Source organism: Rhipicephalus microplus, chromosome 2, assembly GCF_043290135.1.
Source record: "Rhipicephalus microplus isolate Deutch F79 chromosome 2, USDA_Rmic, whole genome shotgun sequence".
NCBI lineage: Eukaryota > Metazoa > Arthropoda > Arachnida > Ixodida > Ixodidae > Rhipicephalus > Rhipicephalus microplus.
Window position 1 is genome coordinate 24,660,133 of NC_134701.1, and position 20,345 is coordinate 24,680,477.

The 20,345-nt window shown below is 46.1% G+C and overlaps 1 protein-coding gene across 5 annotated transcripts in view; it reads right to left on the reverse strand.

The window, feature by feature from the left end:
* Positions 1-19,774, reverse strand: part of RASSF8 (ras association domain-containing protein 8) — a 139,410-nt gene extending 119,636 nt beyond the window's left edge. Inside the window, exon 1 of one of the 5 annotated variants that reach the window (XM_037420280.2) lies at positions 19,471-19,774. In XM_037420280.2, coding sequence (XP_037276177.1) covers positions 19,471-19,492 — 22 coding nt within the window. In that variant the 5' untranslated portion in view covers positions 19,493-19,774. The other 4 variants (XM_075886313.1, XM_075886310.1, XM_075886311.1 and 1 more) reach the window with 4 other exon arrangements.
* Positions 19,775-20,345: the final 571 nt, after the last annotated feature.

The window sequence follows — 20,345 nt, forward strand, 5'->3', positions numbered from 1 at the left end:
CGGCGCTTCAGCGAGCATGAGAATCATGGATAGTAAGCAGACTTTCCTAGTTTTCGTACTTTACATTCCTTTTGTGTTCACGTGGCTTGAAGCTGCTTTGTCACGAAACAACCATGAGCAAATGTTCAGCCCTTACACTTCACCCCCTTCTCTTTTTAGGCTTACCATTTGATTTGAAATTGGGTCACCAAGTTCAAAATGGCTCGTTCTTTCCTTCAAAACAAAACCGAAACACAGCAATAAACGAAGCCACAGGTGTGATTCGCCATCCACAAGTAAGAAGACTAGGCGAATCCATGCAGTACTACCCATCATTCCCATGGTCGCTGAATTATCGCAGTGCCAGAGTCCCTTTTAGGAAACTATAGGTAATAAGTAACTATGGTGAAGTGGGCAAAGAAGCTTTGTTGATCAAGTGAGTTGTGTAGCGCGGTGAGCTGACCTGGAAGAGTTGAGTGATGGAAGAGTTGATGCGGTGGGAGCACCGACAGTTTTGACTGCAAGAGAAACATTTGGAGCCAACGACGGAAAGAAACAACCATCCACGCTGGAGTTTGTGCGAGTGTTCCCTGGAATAGAAACATTCCAGATACTTTTTTGAGAATTATGGGCTAAATACAGTTCGTGAATATTGAAAACTTGAAGGGTTTTTGAATAGTTTGTCATGCATGAGAGTGCATTTGTAGCACAAGTAATATGTTCTGCTAATTTAGCCATCATTTTAATTATATTAAGATTTGTATTGTCATTGATAATGCCAAATGTGCATGTTTGTGAGTTGCTGGTACTGCCTTTACTAAGAATATATTTCCCTTGTGTTCATCTCGCCCAAAGGAAACTGCCGTACTTAATAAAGTTTAATCATTCATTCATTGTGGTACCGAATTTCAGTTCCAACTCGGTGTTTGGCCAACAAATGGCGTTTGGTAGCGCACTAAAAGAACCAACGCTTAACTGTTCTTGCTTTTGTGGTGCTTTTGTGGGAGCCGATACGTCAGCACTTGGAACTTCCCCATTAATGGGATCATTGATAATAAAGTAAATATAACATTGCATGGCTGGATTGTTGTCAGCAAGAATATAAGAAAAGTATTCAACTCAATAACGAAGTAGTTTCAAAACCGAAGACCTGCAAGGCTAGAAAAATGTGCGAAATGACTCATGTTCAGGCCCATTTAGATGGAGGCAAGGAGTATTTCACAACCAAAAATGGCGAACAGGATGAATGAAGACATCAAAGCCTGTGCTTTCTCTATTTGAAGCTTCTACCATTGAAGGTAGATAACATTGATAATGTTAAGTGCTTTCATTTCTTCATTTAAAAATTGACTAGAAAGTTATTGATTGATTGATATGTGGGGTTCAACGTCCCAAAGCCACCATATGATTATGAGAGACGGCGTAGTGGAGGGCTCCGGAAATTTCGACTACCTGGGGTTCTTTAACGTGCTCCCAAATCTGAACACACGGGCCTACAACATTTCCGCCTCCATCGGGAATGCAGCCGCCGCAGCCGGGATTCGATCCCGCGACCTGCGGGTCAGCAGCTTAGTACCTTAGCCACTAGACCACCGTGGCGGGGCTAGAAATGTATTTAAAACTGTGCAGCATGACGAGGTTTACTTGAATTAGGCTTGTACTCAAGTTTTCTGACAAGAAAAAAAGAGCATATCCCTTGAAGAAGAAGGCATTAAACGCAACTTTTTGATCAAGTTGTAAACAAACAAACCAAAGTTCTGAAACATTATCAGTAGTGGTCCAACCAATTTAAAATATTTATTTATTCACTGTGCCGAAACTCATTACAGAAGGAGCTGGGTAATACAAAAGCAATAAAAATAGAACATAGGAATACAAAAAATTAAGAAAATACCTAATCGAACCACACTAAACTACTATTGGCTCAAGATGTAATCGGCTAGAGCAGCCTTGAACGATGACGCGTCCTCAATGCACGCGATGGGGGGGTTGGCCGTTCCGCTCGGCACTAGTTTTTGGCAAAAAAGAGAGTCTGAAGAAACATTAGTGCGGTAAAAAGGAAGAAAAACTTTATAGAACTAATTATCAAGACCCGATATGTATGAAGTTGCCCAGATGAGTTCCATGTTTAATTAAGTGGATTCTTTTGGTATACTACATAGACAAGAAATTTTTCTTTCAAGTTTCGAATCTATTAGTTCAAGGTCCTCTTTCATTAGTGAAATGCTAGCTGTGTGAGAATCGTTAAAATTAATTAAATGAGCTGAATGATTTTAAACTGATTCCATAAAAGTTGCTCATGTTTTTTGACCAGAGTCCCAACAGAAGAAAGATACTAAAGCTTGGGTCTGATTAGTGTTTTGTAGAGCAGTAATTTTAAATAATATGAAGCTCTGGAAAAATTTTTGCGTATGTACACGAGAGATCTGTTGGCATTGCCGGCGATGTATTCGATGTGCGCACGCCAGCAAAGGCTGATGGGCTGAATTTCAAGATATTTATATTACTCGAGGTTTATGTTATAGATATCATAACCGAAAGAAGTTGATCAGTCAGAGCAATGTGAGAAATGCATGATTTTGCATTTAGCGGGATTGAAAAACATTAGCCATTGTGAGCACCAGTTTTATATGTTTGATCTGATTGAAGAATAAAATTATCATGCTCATTAGTTATTTCACAGTATGAAATGAAACACAATCGACAGCAATAGTTTGACGGAACTATTAATAGTAGGTAAGTCATTATTACAAATTAGAAAACGATGGGCAGCCTTCAAGGCCGCCGAACTTTACTTCACAACATGGGGATGCAGCATCATCAGCAGTTACAAATTGAGTATGGTTAGTAAGAAAACATTATATTGCCACCCTGTGTTGGTGGCAGAGGGAGAGAGCGTAAAAGTGGGTAGCTGCTGTGGCCGAGAAAACAGTCAGTTGCTTCGAGTTCCTGTATGTTGTTTCCTCTCGCGACAGACTGGTGGAGATGCTGGGTACTGCAACGTCTTATGCCTGCTGGTCCCGAACCAGAAGCAACTAACGCCAGTGCACTAGGGTCTGCTGATATCTATTGAAGCCGCCAGGCACTTTCTTCGTGGTTTCAAACACCGAACAAGAGCGTGGCCATGTTTGTCGAACAGATGTTGCAATTGTTTCAACCACGACTCCTCTATAAACTTATGACCTGCTCATCGGCGCCACCCCTACGAAGGCGTGTGGGCCCAAAATTGGCGCGTTGGGACCGGAGATTCCGCGAGGTGCCGCCATAACTTACCCTCATAGCAGACGACGTGCTGCCATAGTGGTGCAGTCAAGCGTGCGCGTTTCTGCAATTTTTATCTTATCCATAACGTGCCGATCGAGCAACCCACAGATTTAATGAATCGAAGCAAGATTCTAGCTGTGAGAAGCACCATAGTGGTTGGCTCCGGGATGTTCATTACAGGAACTCAATCTGCGTGAGCGCTTTGTGTCCTGGTCTAAGTGCAGGTGAATGCGAGCGATATGCGACACACCACGAGTTTGTTTTGCGCAGCGCACCCCACCTAACCGCTATTTAGAAGGTGCTGAAATAATTTGTCCGTGGCCAAACAGCAATCTTGTAACGAGTTGCAACTGAAATCAGTGTGTTTCTGCGATGCAATACAGACACCTATACGGTACTAAAAACGCGTGCGATGACCCGTGTAAGTTTTCATGCCCTGCATATCGTCCTTCAATGATGCTGTTCACGGATAACAATGGAAGGGAGTAGTTGTGCTATCGTCTGGCGAATGTCTAACGATTCATGGAAGCGCGCGATGAAACCGGTAGATTACCGCAATGTTGTTACAGTGATTTCTCGCACCTGCAGCAGCTCGTTGCAGCACTGTTCGAGCGCCACTGGCGTTTTCGTGTGGACTCACCGGCGATGTCACCAAGCTTTTATCTCTGGAGCAGGAAACTACAGCGCATTAAGTGACAACAGCTTTTGTCGCGCTCCATTTCTGTAAAGGCAATAATGTTTTCTAGAAACGCGAGTATCAGTTTATACCATACGTTTTAACTGGCTAAACCACTTTGAACTGTCCCTGTTCTATTCCACGAGCTTTTAGCATTGGCGCTGTCGAATCTAAGTGACGGGAAATTTGTGAAACGATATCCCAGTTGATTGCCGGCTGCTCCATTTGCAGAATGGAAAGCAGCAGTACACCATTATGTGAATGGTGCTGTACCTGTCGTGCTCTAATGCTCTCGAGTCTTGAACAAATATCCTGATGAACGCTAACCTTTATATGGCACAAAAACGAGTCAACGCACGCACGCACCACGCAGGAAAGTGCTTTGGCGGCTGCAGCGATGAGGGTTAGTTGTAGCGCCATGACCTGCTGCGGCACTGTCAAGAACTAAAAAAGTTAAACAAGCAAAAGCAAACCTGGCGAAATGGGGAGCCGTGGCATGAGCAGGTCGTAAGTTTATAAAGCAGGTAGTGGTTTCGACAGGCTGACCCCCACATGCCGGAAGAAAAGAAGGTGCACCTGTTAATGTGAGGCGTAAAGGAGCAGCTTTTTGTGGGCCTTGTGCGCAACCCTCCTACGACTGTGTTGGATTTCATATGTGAGACTACAATTAAGGGGCATGTGCTTCGGCAACGGTTGTCGCAGTATGAATGTCAGATGGTCATTTCCACAGTGTGCTCACTTGTGCCAGGAGGTGATGGCAGGGAGGTTCTTAGAGAACTCATACGGCAGGTTGTATGCAAAGAACTCAAAAAATCTCATGCAGCATCCCCTCCGATAATCGCTGCTCTTACAATGTCGTTCTAAACAAAATCAGGCAGTTCATTCATTCCTCAACACTATCCCAAGCTGAACTTCCTACGCTTTCCTATGCGTATGCCCTGCACGTCTCCATGCCGTCAACGGCGCTTTTTGTTCATCCACCTGCTGGGCCCCTCGACATTTTCCAAGCACAGCCCATCGCCCAGCTTTGCAGGCCGATTTTTGTCCTGGTCAACGAAAGTCCGCTGTTTAGTGCCCACCTGACAATCGTCTTTTGTGCTACCATTATGGTGAAGTTGGACACATGTAATGTGACTGTTACTACCAACAAATAGGCCTACACGCATTCTATTCAGATGCCCGTTGTCCACACTGTAGTGAGTGCCCACAAGAAATTGAGAAATACTTGAAAGGTAGTCATCACGCTCCTGCCCTGCTGCAACAACAGTCATGGTGGCCATCACCCCGGCTGCCCGCATCAACACACCGCGCCCAATCAGCCTTTAGGTCCCCTGGTGTCAGTGGCACAAGCCAACACAGGGGAAACTGAAAACGACGACCTCCGGAGGTGAGGCTGCTGTCGCGTGAACCGACCAATTCCCTCAGCCGATGCCTCACAATGTACCAGGAACATGCTGAAGTGGAACTTTCTGCCGGACCAGACACAGCCAAGGAGCCACTGACTACCAAAGGGAAGGGTCACAGCAGCTTGCTGAGGAAAAATTCTTCAAGAAATGCGATCTTGGCGGAGACAGTCGGAAACGAGCAAGTCATTTTGCCAATAATCTTTGCGGCTCTTAAAGCTATTCTACGATCCCTGCCACAAGCAGGTTCTTTACCAGAAGTGAAATTGCTGCTAGATGTTGAGCATCTTATCTTGTCATAATCATGACTACCCGACTATCTAACTGGTACAAAAGGAGTGCAATATTCCAGTGGAACTGCAACGGTTTGCAGAATAAGAGTGGAGATTTTCGCAATTTCGTCGCTCAGCATGGGTTTCGGATTTTGTGTATTTCTGAAACAAGAGTATCCACTAACTTTCGCTTGTCCAATTATGTGGTGTACCAAGCAGAACGTCCTGCTGCAAAAAGCAGAGTGATGTTGTGTGTGAGACACGATATTCCATCGACACTTGTGGCTACTTCAAAAACAGATGCGCCGAAATTTGTTAGATGCAAGGTGAAGTTTGCTAACATTACTGTAACTGTAGTTAGTTTTTACGTGCACCCTCAAGCAAACGTTTCATATGCAGAGTTGGCTGCAGTGTATAGATCTGATTATGATCCCATAATTATATGTGGTGATTTTAATGCGCACCATGAATTGTGGGATAGTGAGCGTTGTAATGTAAGGGGATCTGCTATAGTAAAAATATGTGAAGACCATGGTTACACTATACTAAATGATGGTTCTCCGACGTTTTTACGGGGGCATAACTACTGCAGCGTACTAGACATCACTGTGTGCTCCTCTGAATTAGTGGCTGGAGCAGACTGGACTGCAGACGCTGATACAAGAGGAAGTGACCACTTGACAGTATTCATATATCACCCAAAGTTGAAGAAAACGAGAAATAACCGCACAACAAGAATTACAAATCAGGCAATCTTCCGAGAACTACAGAGACAAAATCTTGAACCTTGTTCTGTCACAGAAACGTATGCATCGAAGATAAAAAATTTTCTAACAAAAGCAACTAGTGCAGTACCCATTCCAGATGGGTATTCGGGTGTTGACGCTAAGTATGAGAGGCTTCGGGCAATACGACGACGATCTGAAAGAAGATATCGCAGGTCGGGTAATTTAAAAGCTTTCAAGGTTGCACAGAGAGTACAATCTGCAATGCATAACCAACTGCAGAAGCTTTCAACCAAAAGGTGGCAAGATTTATGTGCCTCACTTTCTCCATTTACCTCGGCACCTCAACTGTGGAACATGGTATGCGCCCTCCAACAGCTAGTAGTCCACTCGAGACCACTACAGGCTCTAGCGCTGTCTCGAGGAGTTAGCGAACGTGTGATTGCCGAAGAATTCTGCGATCTTATACTGAGAAATGGAGAGACTGCCCAAACTAGCGAATATAAATATTCAGCAGAATCAGCTTCGGCGATTGTAACAAAGTTCTCTGCGATCAGTTCATCAGATCTGGATGACAGCTTCACACCAGAGGAGCTCAATATGTGCTGTCTTCAGTAAAACGAACTAGTTCACCAGGAACAGATGGAGTTACATACGCTGCTCTTGCTAATTTGTGCAAGAAAGGAAAATTACACCTGTTGGACATCTATAATACAAGTTGGCAAGAAGAAAAAGTTCCGGAAAGTTGGAAGATATCAAAAGTAGTACCGTTGCTAAAGCCAGGGAAGAGCCCTATGCAGTTGGACTCGTTTAGGCCGGTTAGTTTGACAAGTTGTTTTTCAAAAGTGATGGAAAAAATGATCAATGAACGAATTTTATGGTGGCAAGACCTGAAAAAACTACTACCAGAAAGCATAGCCGGCTTCAGAAGAGGTAGATGCACAATAGACTGCATTCTGGATTTGGTCACATGTGGAAAAACCAACGAACGCAAGGAAAAATCACTGTCGCTTTATTCCTTGATGGCCACCGAGCATACGACACAGTGAGTCACATTCACGTTCTGGAAGGCCTGGCGTTACAGGAATTCAAGGGAAAGATACTGCGTTGGATCCCTGACTTCCTGAATCACCGGAAAATTTTTGTAGTTACGCAGGAGGGCCCAACGTCAGAACATGTCGTCAACCAAGGAGTGCCACAGGGCAGCGTACTAAGCCCTACTTTCTTTAATGCAGTCATGGCGCAGCTCCCGTATAATCTTCCACCTAACATCAGATGTTCAGTATATGCTGATGATATTAGTATATGGACATCTGGTCCATCGTTTTTGGATGTACAACAAACTCTACAAGAAGGATTGAATTATGTAGACCGTTTTCTAAAAAAAAAAGGAGGTATGGCACTGAGTCTGGCTAAAACAGCCATACTTCCGTTTACATTAAAAAGACCTGGAAATTTCCAGATTATTCTGCAAGATCAGCCTCTTAAAATGGTTAAAACTCAAATTCTTGGGAGTAATTTTAGACCGGAGACTAATATGGTCGCCTCATGTCCAGCCCCTTGAACAAAAAGTGAATCAGGCCATTCGAATCCTCCGGCATCTCTGTGGGGCCAAATGGGGTGGTACTACAGAGTCGTTATTAGCCCCACATGTTGCCTGGATACGCCCCATCGTAACTTACTCACTTCCTCTGCTGCACGGACTTCCAGCCTCCACCGAAAGGAGACTTCACTTCTTATTGGCAAGGAGCTTGAGGGTATGTCTGGGTTTACCACGGTCAACTTCCAGTGCTTTATTGTATGGGGAGGCTCGAGAGCCACCTTTGACAGTGCTCCGAACTAAAGAAACATCTCGAAATTTATTTAGAATTTTCACGCAACATGAAAGTCATTTTTTATTTGGTGCACTAACACAAAGGATGGCAACGAGACTACAGGATACTATATCATCATTTCAAGCAGTAGTACCAGAATTTAAACAATGGAAACCTTCAAAACCATCTTGGACGCTGCCACTTCTCAACGTTATCCGTGAAATAGGCGGCATAGAGAATAAAGCAGACATGGCACCTCTAGTAGCGGCACAGTTGGTACTTCATCAGCTTCATGTAATGCATAATGAAAAAATGAAGATATATACAGACGGATCATGCACTGAAGAAGCGTCAGCCTGTGCGGTCTTTATACCTGAAATTCAGAAAAAGAAGATGTACAAATTATCGCACAAATCTTCATCGAGGACAGCAGAATTGGTGGCTATCTTTGAAGCAGTTAAGCTTATCTGCGAGAATCCCGAGCCACGAAAATGGGTGATATGCACTGATAGCAAACCTGCTCTCCAGCTAATCAGAAATGTGAAATCACCTTACAAAAATGGTGAAATAGCTCAATGTATTGCAGAAACTGTGGAATATGCCTGATTGCAGGGTCACAACATTGTATTTCAATGGATACCCAGCCACACTGGAATAAAGGGAAATTAAGAGGCTGATAGCCTCGCAAAGAAAGCATTGAAGGAAGGACAGGATTGCACAATCCCTATGTCTGGGGCGGATATTCGACATTTTATATCACAAGGAGCTAACCATTGTTGGATAGAGAAGTGGTTTGAGAGCCCTAAATCAAACGAAACAGTACGTTATGAAGTTGATCCACACAGAAAATTTTCCATAACTACAGAGCTCCCATGACACCTAGAGACATTAATCCACCAACTTCGATTGGAAGTAGCATACACAAACAGCTTCCTGCACAAGATACATCGATCCAACTCACCGGAATGGCATTGTGGTCATGCAGAAGAAACTGTTTGCCTTGCCATATTTTTTTGGAGTGCGTTAAATATGCGAATGAAAGAGAAAAATTAAAGAACAAATTAGCAAGTTTGGACAGACGGCCCCTCACAATAAAGAAACTACTTGGACCACGGCCTGACATGCATCTCCAGAAAAAGGCAATAATCTTCTTGACAGACTTTTTAGTGGAGACCAGACTGGACAAGCGCCTATGAGAGAAAGCCAGAGATGGGTGTATATGAAATGTGGCCATGTATACACTGACAGTAGAATAGTAAGGTGTGCGTGTAAATAGTTTATGACTGTGTGAACTGCGCTAAGAAAACTGTGTATTGGCATGATATTTGAACTGGTTTCAGTGTGCTATTATGTTTTTTTTTTCTTCTCCGTACTGTTAATTTTTGGGTACCGTTCTGTATTATTATTTTATTTTTCGCTGCAGAACTTTGTGATATGGAGTAGCCGAGGCAATAGGCACCTCAACCTCTCCACAGCAAAACAGTTAAAACAGAACAGAACAAAACGTACCATTAAGCCTGCTTCTGAAACTACCAACAGAAGGTCCGCTGCCATTACCGTTTCCGTCTACTTTTATTCGGTGACTGCACTGGTTAATACGGGAGCTGAATACTCAGTGATGAGTGCTACATTGGCCACCCTTTCACACAATGTGCTGACAATGGGGGATGACCCACGACTAATCACTGCTGGAGGACACCTCGTATCACCTATAGGAAGGTGCACCACCAGGCTTCACATCTGGGTATTGGTTTTTGTGGAATCATTCTTGGTAGTGGCCAACTGTACTCGGCCAGCCATTTTCAGTATAGTAAAATATAGGTTCTTAACAATGTTGAAATTCAACTCTCACCACTCGGCACCCGAGCCACACCACCCAAAGTCGTATAGCAAAGGGAGAGAAAAAAACCTGTTGCCGCTATCCAAACAGCGGCGAATGACTTGCTGGTCGTTTGAAGATGAAGCAGAAATGCTGGAAAAGTTCTAGTAGGTTGAGTAAAACTTGTATTTGCAGCAGACTGCCCAAAAGTTACACAAGTATGATCATCCACGTTACAAAAAAAAAAGAAGAAAGAAAACACTTTGAAAATGAACCGTCTTTTGTAGGGCGACCCTACGCGATTCGACAGAGCCGATGGTGCCTAACACCTCAAGCCCGGGTCAAAACACTTGGGGGAACTTCAGGGCCACTTCTTATTCCCTCAGTACTCTGCCCTTACAGAACTCTTGGCGAATCGTCCTCTGCATGTCCTTTGATATGACAGTACATTTGGTCAATCAACACCCCGCCACAAGGACGCTACATTCGTGCGGGTGCGGGCTCATGCCCTCTCCCCAAATAACACAACAACCAATATGTAAATAACGCAAAACTAGAAAATGTCATAGCGGCGTGAGCAAGCTCCGCAGCGCACACTTATCTAGACTTAGAGCTACAAGTACTAGGCTTTGGTGGCCATAGAACGGCTTCCCTGTAATACGTCAACTTCTTGACGACGGGGCGACAATCCGCCTGTCCGCTGCGCGCTCTTAAGAGGAACCACTTGCTGGCTACACATGGCTCCGCTTACGAGCTCATTTGTAAAAATTAACGCGGTAGAAGTCAAAGACATGTCGATGCAGCAATACGCACCAAATCGCCTACCGTGCACCCGATCATCCTGACATCAGTCGCGCTCTCACATGTCGCCAGCCCACCCACTTCCGAGAGCTACTGGAGCTAAGCCGGACCGAGACAAAAGGCTGTCGGTGACCTTAAAGTTTTCGCAACGCGTTCTGCCTTGAAATGGCGTGCGTGAACACTGCATGCGGCTGGCCTTCAACTGAACTGAAGTAAGGAGTCACCGCGCTGCTTAGGGTCTCTGAAGAGGCCTATTGATGCGCCGACTGCTAGTGTCATGAGGCAATTAAGGCGCCGTCACAATGACGTTTCTAATTCCTATTGTCCACGTGTGGGTCGGTTTCTTTTTCGAAAGGTTAACGGGAACTCGAAACGCTCAGCAGTCTCTAGCACTGCTGAACTACGCAGGGTACCATGCTGGCGCTGTACTGTCTGTGTTCACGGCTAATATGGTCGGACACGCTTCGACCAAGAGCAACTAAGTGCAGGCAATGCTGCCTGTCAGCGGCTGATGTGCCTTTCCAAGCTTACGACACAAAGTAAATAAATTCAAACTAAAACTGCCACGCAACCAATTCAAACAATTCAAACCTATTATGCAATTCTTAGCGTGGCCCTACACCCCCCATTCAAGACTTCGCAACAACTTGTTTACAGTGTTGCCAAAATAAACAACAAAAAGCGGACGGCACTGAACCAGTGGTTGTAAGGTGAGTTAACAGCTGTAGTTAAACTGCCCGGCAGAAGTGTCCCCACCCCTACGCAGTGGTCGCACTGCACCTGGCCGGCAACAGCATGCACAAATGCTATCCTGCAAAGGAAGCGCACAAAGTGCCCCAGTTCTTCTTTTTCGGTGCTCAAAAAAAAAAAAAAAAGGAAGACAAGGAACTAAGCCAAACTACAGTGCCAACTGACATGATCAAGCTAATAAGTGAGCTGCCCCACTCTCTAAATACAGAAAGCCCATGCGAAACAAAATGCAGCTGTTACTAGACATCTAGCCGTCCTGAACAAACACGTCAGAGCTGCTCGCTCCGCACGCCTGCTCGCCAAACTCTTACAATGTATGCGGCATCTGACATTTCATGCCGCAGGCACATCCTTGAACACAATGTAACAGCTCTCAAGAACATGACACACATTCCTATACGTGTCACAGTATAATCGGGTACTGTTACCTATTCAGACATAAATAAAAATGCAAAAAAAATGGCACGTAAAACCAAATGAGGTCAACTCGCATTTTGCATGACTACACTCACAATTATCACACACAGTTGTCTGATGTCCAATAGTTTGATCATCATTCGTGAGTGTTCTTGCTCACTTTTCACACTATATCAAGCAAAGGCGGCCACGTGGCACAAGACACTTGTTTCTTCATAAGTGTCCAACGTAGTCGTTTCCGTCACAGCATGAACTGCACATAACACATACACAGGGTGACCACTTCGGCCCCCTTTCTCTCCTCCTGGTCGCGATCGAGCCGTAACATGCAAAGCTGCTCACTAACGCAGTAAGGGTGAAATGACAAGAAGTCTGACACAGCAGCTCTCGTGCCATTATCTATTTTACGCCATCCAAATGACCACTGGTGCTGAATAATCTCATTGCCCTCCAGGGTTAAATGTGGGAATGTAAAATTGAACCGAAACAATGTGACCACGGGTCACATTCGCGTGTGCTACCATCAACCCAATAAGGCAATCTTTTGGAGCCTAGACAGCCGTAACTGGCTGTCTATATACGGCAAAGCCACCGCTGCCATCACCGCCATAAGACAGGTTAGTCGGTATAACACAATCCTCGAGTCCTACAACTGCCATGGCGGCGATGCACAGCGAGTTTTTGCGTTCAGCTCACCTGCACTCTACAGGATTCGAACCCGGCTGGTCGCCTCGAAAAGCCTCACCTTTGCAGAAAAAATCATCCCTACAGTAGCGCAGTAGCGCCCCCCTACACGAAGATGCCACGGAAATTTCCCTGCTAACAACTGTCGCCTCTGCGAAAGATTCCTTGCTACTACTGCATGGGCGCCATTCCTCTCCACGCAGTAATCGCTCCTTCTCTGAGCCAAACGAGCCATGTCTGACAGGTTCCGGTACGGCGATATCCTCGCTGAACGACTCAACCGCCCGAGCCCCGGCATCACTGCCGAACACGTGCGTACCCTGACCAGTATTGCATGACTGCACCGCGGTACTTAATTTGACTACCTCAGAGCCCTGCGATGATGCGGCTGTCGTCATTCCGCCGCCGCCAAAGTTATCGTGTGGCGGACAGACGAATGGCCCTACACCCTGCAATTTGGTCCCCGAGTCAGCCTCCTAAGGTTGCCTGTGAGAGTATCGCACTGCAATCTGTTATCCGATCAGAGATCATCCTCGGCAACGTCGTCAACCGCCACGACCTGCGTTCCGCTTATAGGCGAATTCCAATGCATGAGGATGACAAAGAAAAAACTGTCTTTGCCACACCCGACGGACTTCACGAATTTAACGTCATGCCTTTCGGCCTCTGCAATGCGCCAGCAACATTTGAACGAATGGTAGACACTGTATTGCAGAGCCTTAAGTGGAAAACATGCTTATGTTACCTTGATGACATCGTCATATTTTTTTCAACATTTGAACAGCATTTGCAGCACCTACATGAAGTTCTGACATGTCTAGCAGCTCCTGGTCTTTAGCTCAACACCAAAAAGTGCCACTTTGCAAGCAAAAGTATTAAAGTACTAGAACAACTCGTCAGCTATGATGGCATACGGCCTGATCCCGATGAGATTACCACCGTTCCTCGCTTCCCGATGCCTCATCGCTCTAAAGAGCTCCGAAGCTTCTTTTGGCCTTGCATAACTTCCAGCGCTTTATACGAAACTTCGCCACCATTTCTGTACCACTCCACACACTCCTTTCGCCGGGAACGTCGTACGTAAGGTCGGACGAGTGCCAAATGGCTTTTGACACCTTGAAACGTGCCCTCACATCTAAGCCATTGGTTTGTCATTTTGATAACACCCCACCCCCTCTCCTACATACTAATACAGATCTTTAGTTTGACGTTCTTGTGGTCCGCCCCCCTCCGGGAGCACCCGCGAAGCTGCAGAGGAGCGGCGGCTGATTTTCCTCTTTTAGTTATTCATTGCTGGCAGCGAAGCGGACCTTTCTAGGGAGCCTACATGAACGGCCATTTTTAGGGTGGAGACATCTTAATAAGTGCCTTCAAGAAACTCAGCCAAAACCAGCGGGCAACGGGGCACGCTGTTGCCAGCTTCCACCAAATTCAGCATAGTTTTCTGTGCGCCGCCATTTTGGAGCCAGCCGCCGCTCCCTCCAGCTACGCGAAGTACGGCGCATCAAAAAAGGAGCCGACCGAGTGACAGCGGCGGTTCTCAGGGTCGTGTAAGCGACCCAGTTCTCAAAGTGAGCGCACGGAGAAATTTGCAGCCCACACACAAACACTTGCGACATAATAGTGAGGTTACGCTGACACAAACACAAGCGTGGCAACAGCTCAGACTAGCGAGCGCGTCTCCGTACAATGCGTCCCGTTTGTGGGCTTCCTACTCGCAATGCGTGGACGCAGCAACGACAACTTCGGTTATCTACTCATTCGCGGACACAGCGAAACACATATACGTGTGCCGCAGAAAAAAACAGTGAACGAAATACGCAGTGCTCACAGAGCAAATACCAGACGCACTGGTGGGCTCCCAGCCGTCTCGCTTCACTTGAGCCAGCCATAGTTGTCGTCGGCCAGGGCTCGCTGGGAAGCGGAACATTCGCACCCCCTTTCTGTTGTGGTTAGTGCAGAGCGGTACGCAGCATCCAGGCATTCTAAGGCTTCACCGGCAGCGTTTAACACGCTACCGCAACGTTCGACGCCGTATTATTGAGAACTAAACGCAACCGGGCGTAGACGCAGTGCGGGCACCAAGATAGGGCGACAGCGCGGCGTTGCTGTCTGGCACCATTGTGTTTTGGCGGGCGGCGGTGCGTTGGCGGCATGTAGTGGGTCAAAGGCTGACATCACCCTAAAAACGGCCGTTCATGTAGGCTCCCTAGACCTTTCGCAGTTGCAGCGCCCTTTGGTCGTTTTCGTCGGTAAACAAAATAAAAAACATTTTTTTCACGTATACAAAGCAAAACAATAACGTATAAATTATCTTTTCACGAATTATTTAGAAATCCACTTTCAATGTATTAACCGTCTATTTTTTTGACAAAGGAGCAAGCGCTGACTTGATAGTAGCCGCTCAAAAGCCAGCAAGGTTCCGTTCCAGATCCATTGCAAGCATTCACTGTGTGTTGTTTGCGCTTCTGACGCGTGTGTGATGGCGGCATTTTTATTTTTCACCGTTGAAACTGTGTTTTCGCGGCTTGCGCTGGGCAGGTGACGGTGAAGCTGCAGCACTCGCAAGAAAGCGTGCCATCTCCGGAGGCAGCCATCTTGAAATGAGCAAAGTTGCTGCACGTACGAGAGAGGGCACGCGCGTTGTCCCCCTTCCGCTTGCAAAAACGGCAGCGACGCACCGCGCTCCGCTTAGGCTGCTCGTAAGAGGACCGTATCCCCCGCTCCGATAACCCGCTTAAGGCCTTAGCGGAGGGCGCATGCGCACTCGCGTTCCCGCTCCGCTTAGCTGCTAAGCGGAGCATAAAAACGTCAAACTAAAAACCTCTAATACCAGTGGACACGGACTCTGCACTGTACTTTTGTAACAAACAGTCTCTTTTGGCGAATGCGTTATCGCATACGCAAGTCGCACCCTCACAGCAGCTGAGAAAAACTACACCATCACCGAGCAGGCGTGTCTCGCTGTTGTCTGGGCCATTCAGAAGTTTTGACCTTATATCCACGGCCGCCACCTAACGATCATCACTGACCGCCACGCTTTGTGCTGGTTGTCGACGTTAAAAGAATTTGTCTGGACGTCTGAGTCACTGGATCCTTCCTCTTCAAGAATACGACTTCGATGTTGCCTATGAATCCGGCAAAAAACACAATGGCGCATATGTCGTTAGCAGCTGTCTTTTAGCATCCTTGTGTGACATAACTGGCTTGTGACCACCGGTGAGCGACCCCCGTTCACGCATCTTCATCAGTTCATTCACTCGGCGCTGTATATTTTCCTCCTGCCTTCATAAACGAGACGTTTGCATCCCACCAACGCAGCGACGCTTACTGCCACTCTATGTTGCAGTGCCTTCGTCTTGTCATTCCAACGCCCACGCCCGTCAATAGCTGCGGAATTTCAAGACTGAAAGCTGAATCTTTTATCACTTTATCTTCCACTCTGAATGACATTGCTGGGTTCCCGTCGCTCCTCGTTCCCTAAGGGAGCAGATTGTGGAAGCGTTTCTTGATGGCCACAAGGCTGGTCATCTCGGTTTTCACAAAACCTATGAACGCATCCGCAGTCATTTTTTCTGGCCTGGACTTTCCACCTGCGTAGCCCGATATGTTGCATCATGCTCGCTCTGCCAGTGATTTCCTTCATCTCTAGCCAGACTCCTGCAACCTCTCCCGTGTCCTGATGCTCCCTTTGAAGTCACTGGGATTACACTCTACAGATCACTACCAATATCTGCTAGCAGTAAGCACTGGATTGTCACAGCAGTTGACCACTTGACAAGGGATGCTAAAACAGCTGCACTCTCTTCCAGATCGGCAGAGGACATTGCCACTTTCTTTCCAGTGTCAATCATTCCAAGAAATGACGTGCCACGCATTCTTTCGAGCAACCGCGACAAGGTGTTTCTTTTGAAACTACTAGAACACATTTTCCACGCATGTAAGACCATTCATAAGATGACTTCCAGCTACCATCCCCAGACTAACGGCCTTACAGAGCGCTTAAATCGAACTCAGTCCAATATGATACCTATGTACATCAACGCCGACAACACCAACTGGGTACCATCTTGCCATTCCTGACCTTTGCATACAATACCGCTATGCAGCGCACCCATGGGCTATTCCCCATTCTTTCTCACCTATGGCCGTCAACCAACATCTTCGTTCGACGTATCCTTTTTAGACGTCTGTGTGAACTCGTCGGCTACATCAAGTGTGCACTTAATCTCTTGCCTGGCCGCATGACGCCGACGCACCCGCCTCAGTACAGAGGCAAGCCAACAAGAGCGGATTACTCGGTTACGATGATGTGCACTGCGTCGTTCACTTCAATACTGGAGACGATGTATTGTTGTGGACCCCAACACGAGTTCCTGGCCTGTGTTTCTGACCATGACAGCATAGCATCTTTCCTTCACGCTAAAACTGAGCTGACCTAAAGCAATATCACTTTATCCGTGTGATAAGTTTCATTCACATTTCAACAGCCCCTTTGCTATAGTCGAGCTGACGTCTCCTGTTAACTATCGAGTAACGCTCATTGTCACGCCTTCCGGCGGCCGTTTTCGTGACACGGAGGTTGCTCATGTGTCGCCCTTAAAACCATTCGTGCAATGTACACCACGGTCATAAACAATGGCCAGGTTGACCACTTCCGCGTGAGGGGGAAATTAGTGTAAGCGCAATATTCACAGCATTTGACCATCTTCTTCATCTTTGTTTATCATCGTCATCACAATGAACGTCTTCTTCGTTCGAAGCGTTGATCGGGTGATTCTGCCTAATAAATTCCGTCGCGACCACAACGCAGCTACTGTATTGCAAGACAACGACAAGTAGCATCACACCACTTCATTAAAATCGTCATACATAGTGAGTAGTGGTGTGTGCATGCAGTAAGGCTTTACCCCAATCCTTTCTGCAATACCTCGCCAATCATGAATAATGCTGATGAACATGCCCAACAGAAGTATTGTTGTTGAAGTGTGTCACCACAAAGAAAGCTTTCTAGTTTTAAGGAATTGGGCACATGCTTGTGCAAGACGATATATTTGCTGCGATTTGCCGATACAAAATTGGGTTGGGTGGCCCTTAAGCTTTGCCCTTAAGAGTTGAACGCGATATCTTGTCCCTATCATACTTCAACCCCTTAGTGTATGGTTTCTATTGCATGATATTACTCGAGAAATTTAAACTATGGATTACCACGAAGTAATCCATTACATTAAAGGTAGCTTGTGTCAGTGAATCTCCAGCACTGTTTGCAATGGGTAGCGTGCTTTAAACCACAGGAAACTATGTGCATGAAATCTTTTCTAACTTCCTATGCAACCCCTACGTGGCCTTATAGGTCAAGCCACAGTAACATCTGTGCCTTTTGTGGTGGGTGGCCGGCTTCAAACCGTTAAGTCATTACGAAAATCACGTGTTCTGGTTCCCAAAGTAGGCTTGTACCACGCATTATTACATGTTTTATTGCGATGCACATATACAGGACGCATGTCTAAGGCATGAAGGTTACTTTCACTGAATTTCTAAGCAGCGAAAGTTATTTTCACAGTGTTTCCAAATAGACTTGGGGCTGTGTGGCTAGAACGCCTGCTTGCTACCCAAACAACCCGGCACGATCCTCACTTAAGACCCGGCATTTTTTATTGTTATTTTATTTCTATCTTTCCCGACTTTTCAGTCACGTGCAAGATCATGATTTTTCGTTCGCAACCAATGACACCGACACCAATGCAAAGTTTCTGTGAATAATTTCGTTGAGATCAGTTGGAAGCAGACACTATGTCCTTTATATTGGCAGGCTCGGTTGTTTCATCTTCTCGTAATGTGCTGAAGCAGCTCACATTGAAAGGTCCCTTCCGAAACTGACGAGATTTCTTTTCCCGAAAATAATATTTGCTGACTGCTTAGGAAAGCGCATGAATATCAATACTTTTGCCTTCATCACACGAGTCATTTCGTTCAGTAACGACGCAAAACAAGGATCATTGTATTTTAATTTAAAATGGTATATCCGAATAAAACTGCAAATATGAATGGCGCTCTTTTTTTTTTCTTTGAGTACATTTTCTCGGTCTCTTGACAGACCCCCCAGTGCACCGCTGCAGGTATGGTCAGATAAAGTTGATTTTGTCGGACCAGAGCTATCCCGACACGGTCATCACTCGTCCAATGATTACAACCCTTGCTTCTAAACGTAATAAACTGAACGGACGACGATGCGCTACAATATGCAAACGTGTAGTAGAAGCCATTCACAGCTGCGAGTGTCCTAGTCGCGTGGCAGCCGTGTTCACAGACAGTCGCTTTTGGCCAATCCCCCAGCGTGGGTGTGTGCCACAGTTTTCAGGCACTCCCTTCCTTTCTTCCAGTCGCTTTTGTCTTCTCTACAGGATGTCTACTTCATCTAGTGTCGCTCGACCTGCCATTATGTACACCGCGAAATCTAGCAGCGAGACAAAGCAGTCGCTTTTCGAACGTTTCCAATAACATCGGACGTGCTAAAGGTGAAGGAGCAAAACGAGCCCAAGGCTAAGGGCAACTTTTTTAGGACACAAGTCGAGATAAGTGTCTAGACTAGTGCCCGAAAAGGGTGTTCAATATACAGACTTCGGCGACACGTGTGATGCAAAATGCCGCGCAGGGCACTAAGCGAAACTGACGATAACGTCAGTACGCGGCCAGCGAACGCGCACCGCGGACGAGTCGGCAGTAATTTTTTAGTTCGTCGGATATGCCTAGGCCTAATCTGTGGCTCCTCCTAGGCAAGATGCCGATGGCGTGTGCCAATCGAGCGCATCCAAGCTGGCCTACCACCACAGCATCGGCAAGCGCAGAATTATTCGTCCACTCACCCAGAGGTGCGGTGTCACACATCCATCGACTGTGTTGCAAACTAATTCCTTGCCATTATAGCTTGGAGAGCAGTATGAGGAGGAGGAGGCCGCCGTCGACGAGCTTTGTGTTTTCTTCGTGTATTTAATAACGAAAGTCATCTGTTGAGCACTGCGCCACTTTATACCTTCATTTGTTTTATTTTCTCTTACTTACAAAAAAAATCTGATTTTTGGCAAGCGGCGGTTCGGCGAAATTGTGTGGTTGCTAGGAGCTAGGACACTATGGTCGCAGTTATGGTGGCTATCATAGTCGCAATCAACGCCTCCTAGATTTCTTGTGCCTGCCGGATTATCCGCAATTGCTTAGGAAGCAGCGGTCGTCCGAACTATGGTAGTGGCGCTACTCAAGTAGGAATGTCTTCAAATAGGTTTTCACCTTTTGGTAGCTTATATGCAACAAAATCAACGTTAAAAAGTTGTAAAAACGCTTAAACGTAATTATAATTAACCCTACTTAAGTGACGCTGTCAATCAACAAGCAACTTTTTTATTACAAGGCATATTTTGAAATTAGTAGCAAACGCCAAAATTGCCACTCTCAAAAGGTGAGTACAAAGACCCTCACCCCTACGTAGGCAGCGCTGCCACAGTAGACCGGCGTTTCGCACTAATCCGGCAGGCAAAGGAAATCTAGGAGGCGTTATCGCAGTATAGTTACAGTCAACGGTCCTCTAGGAATATGCCTGCCGCATGAGAAAAAAAAAACTGAAAAGACCCTTTCTTTCCTTTATTTTGAAAATGGTCTCGGTCGCTAGCGTCACCTGTGGCGGACGGTGCAACAACGCAACACTTTGCATAGCCTCTGAAACAGTTGTGCACAGTTGCAGATCTCA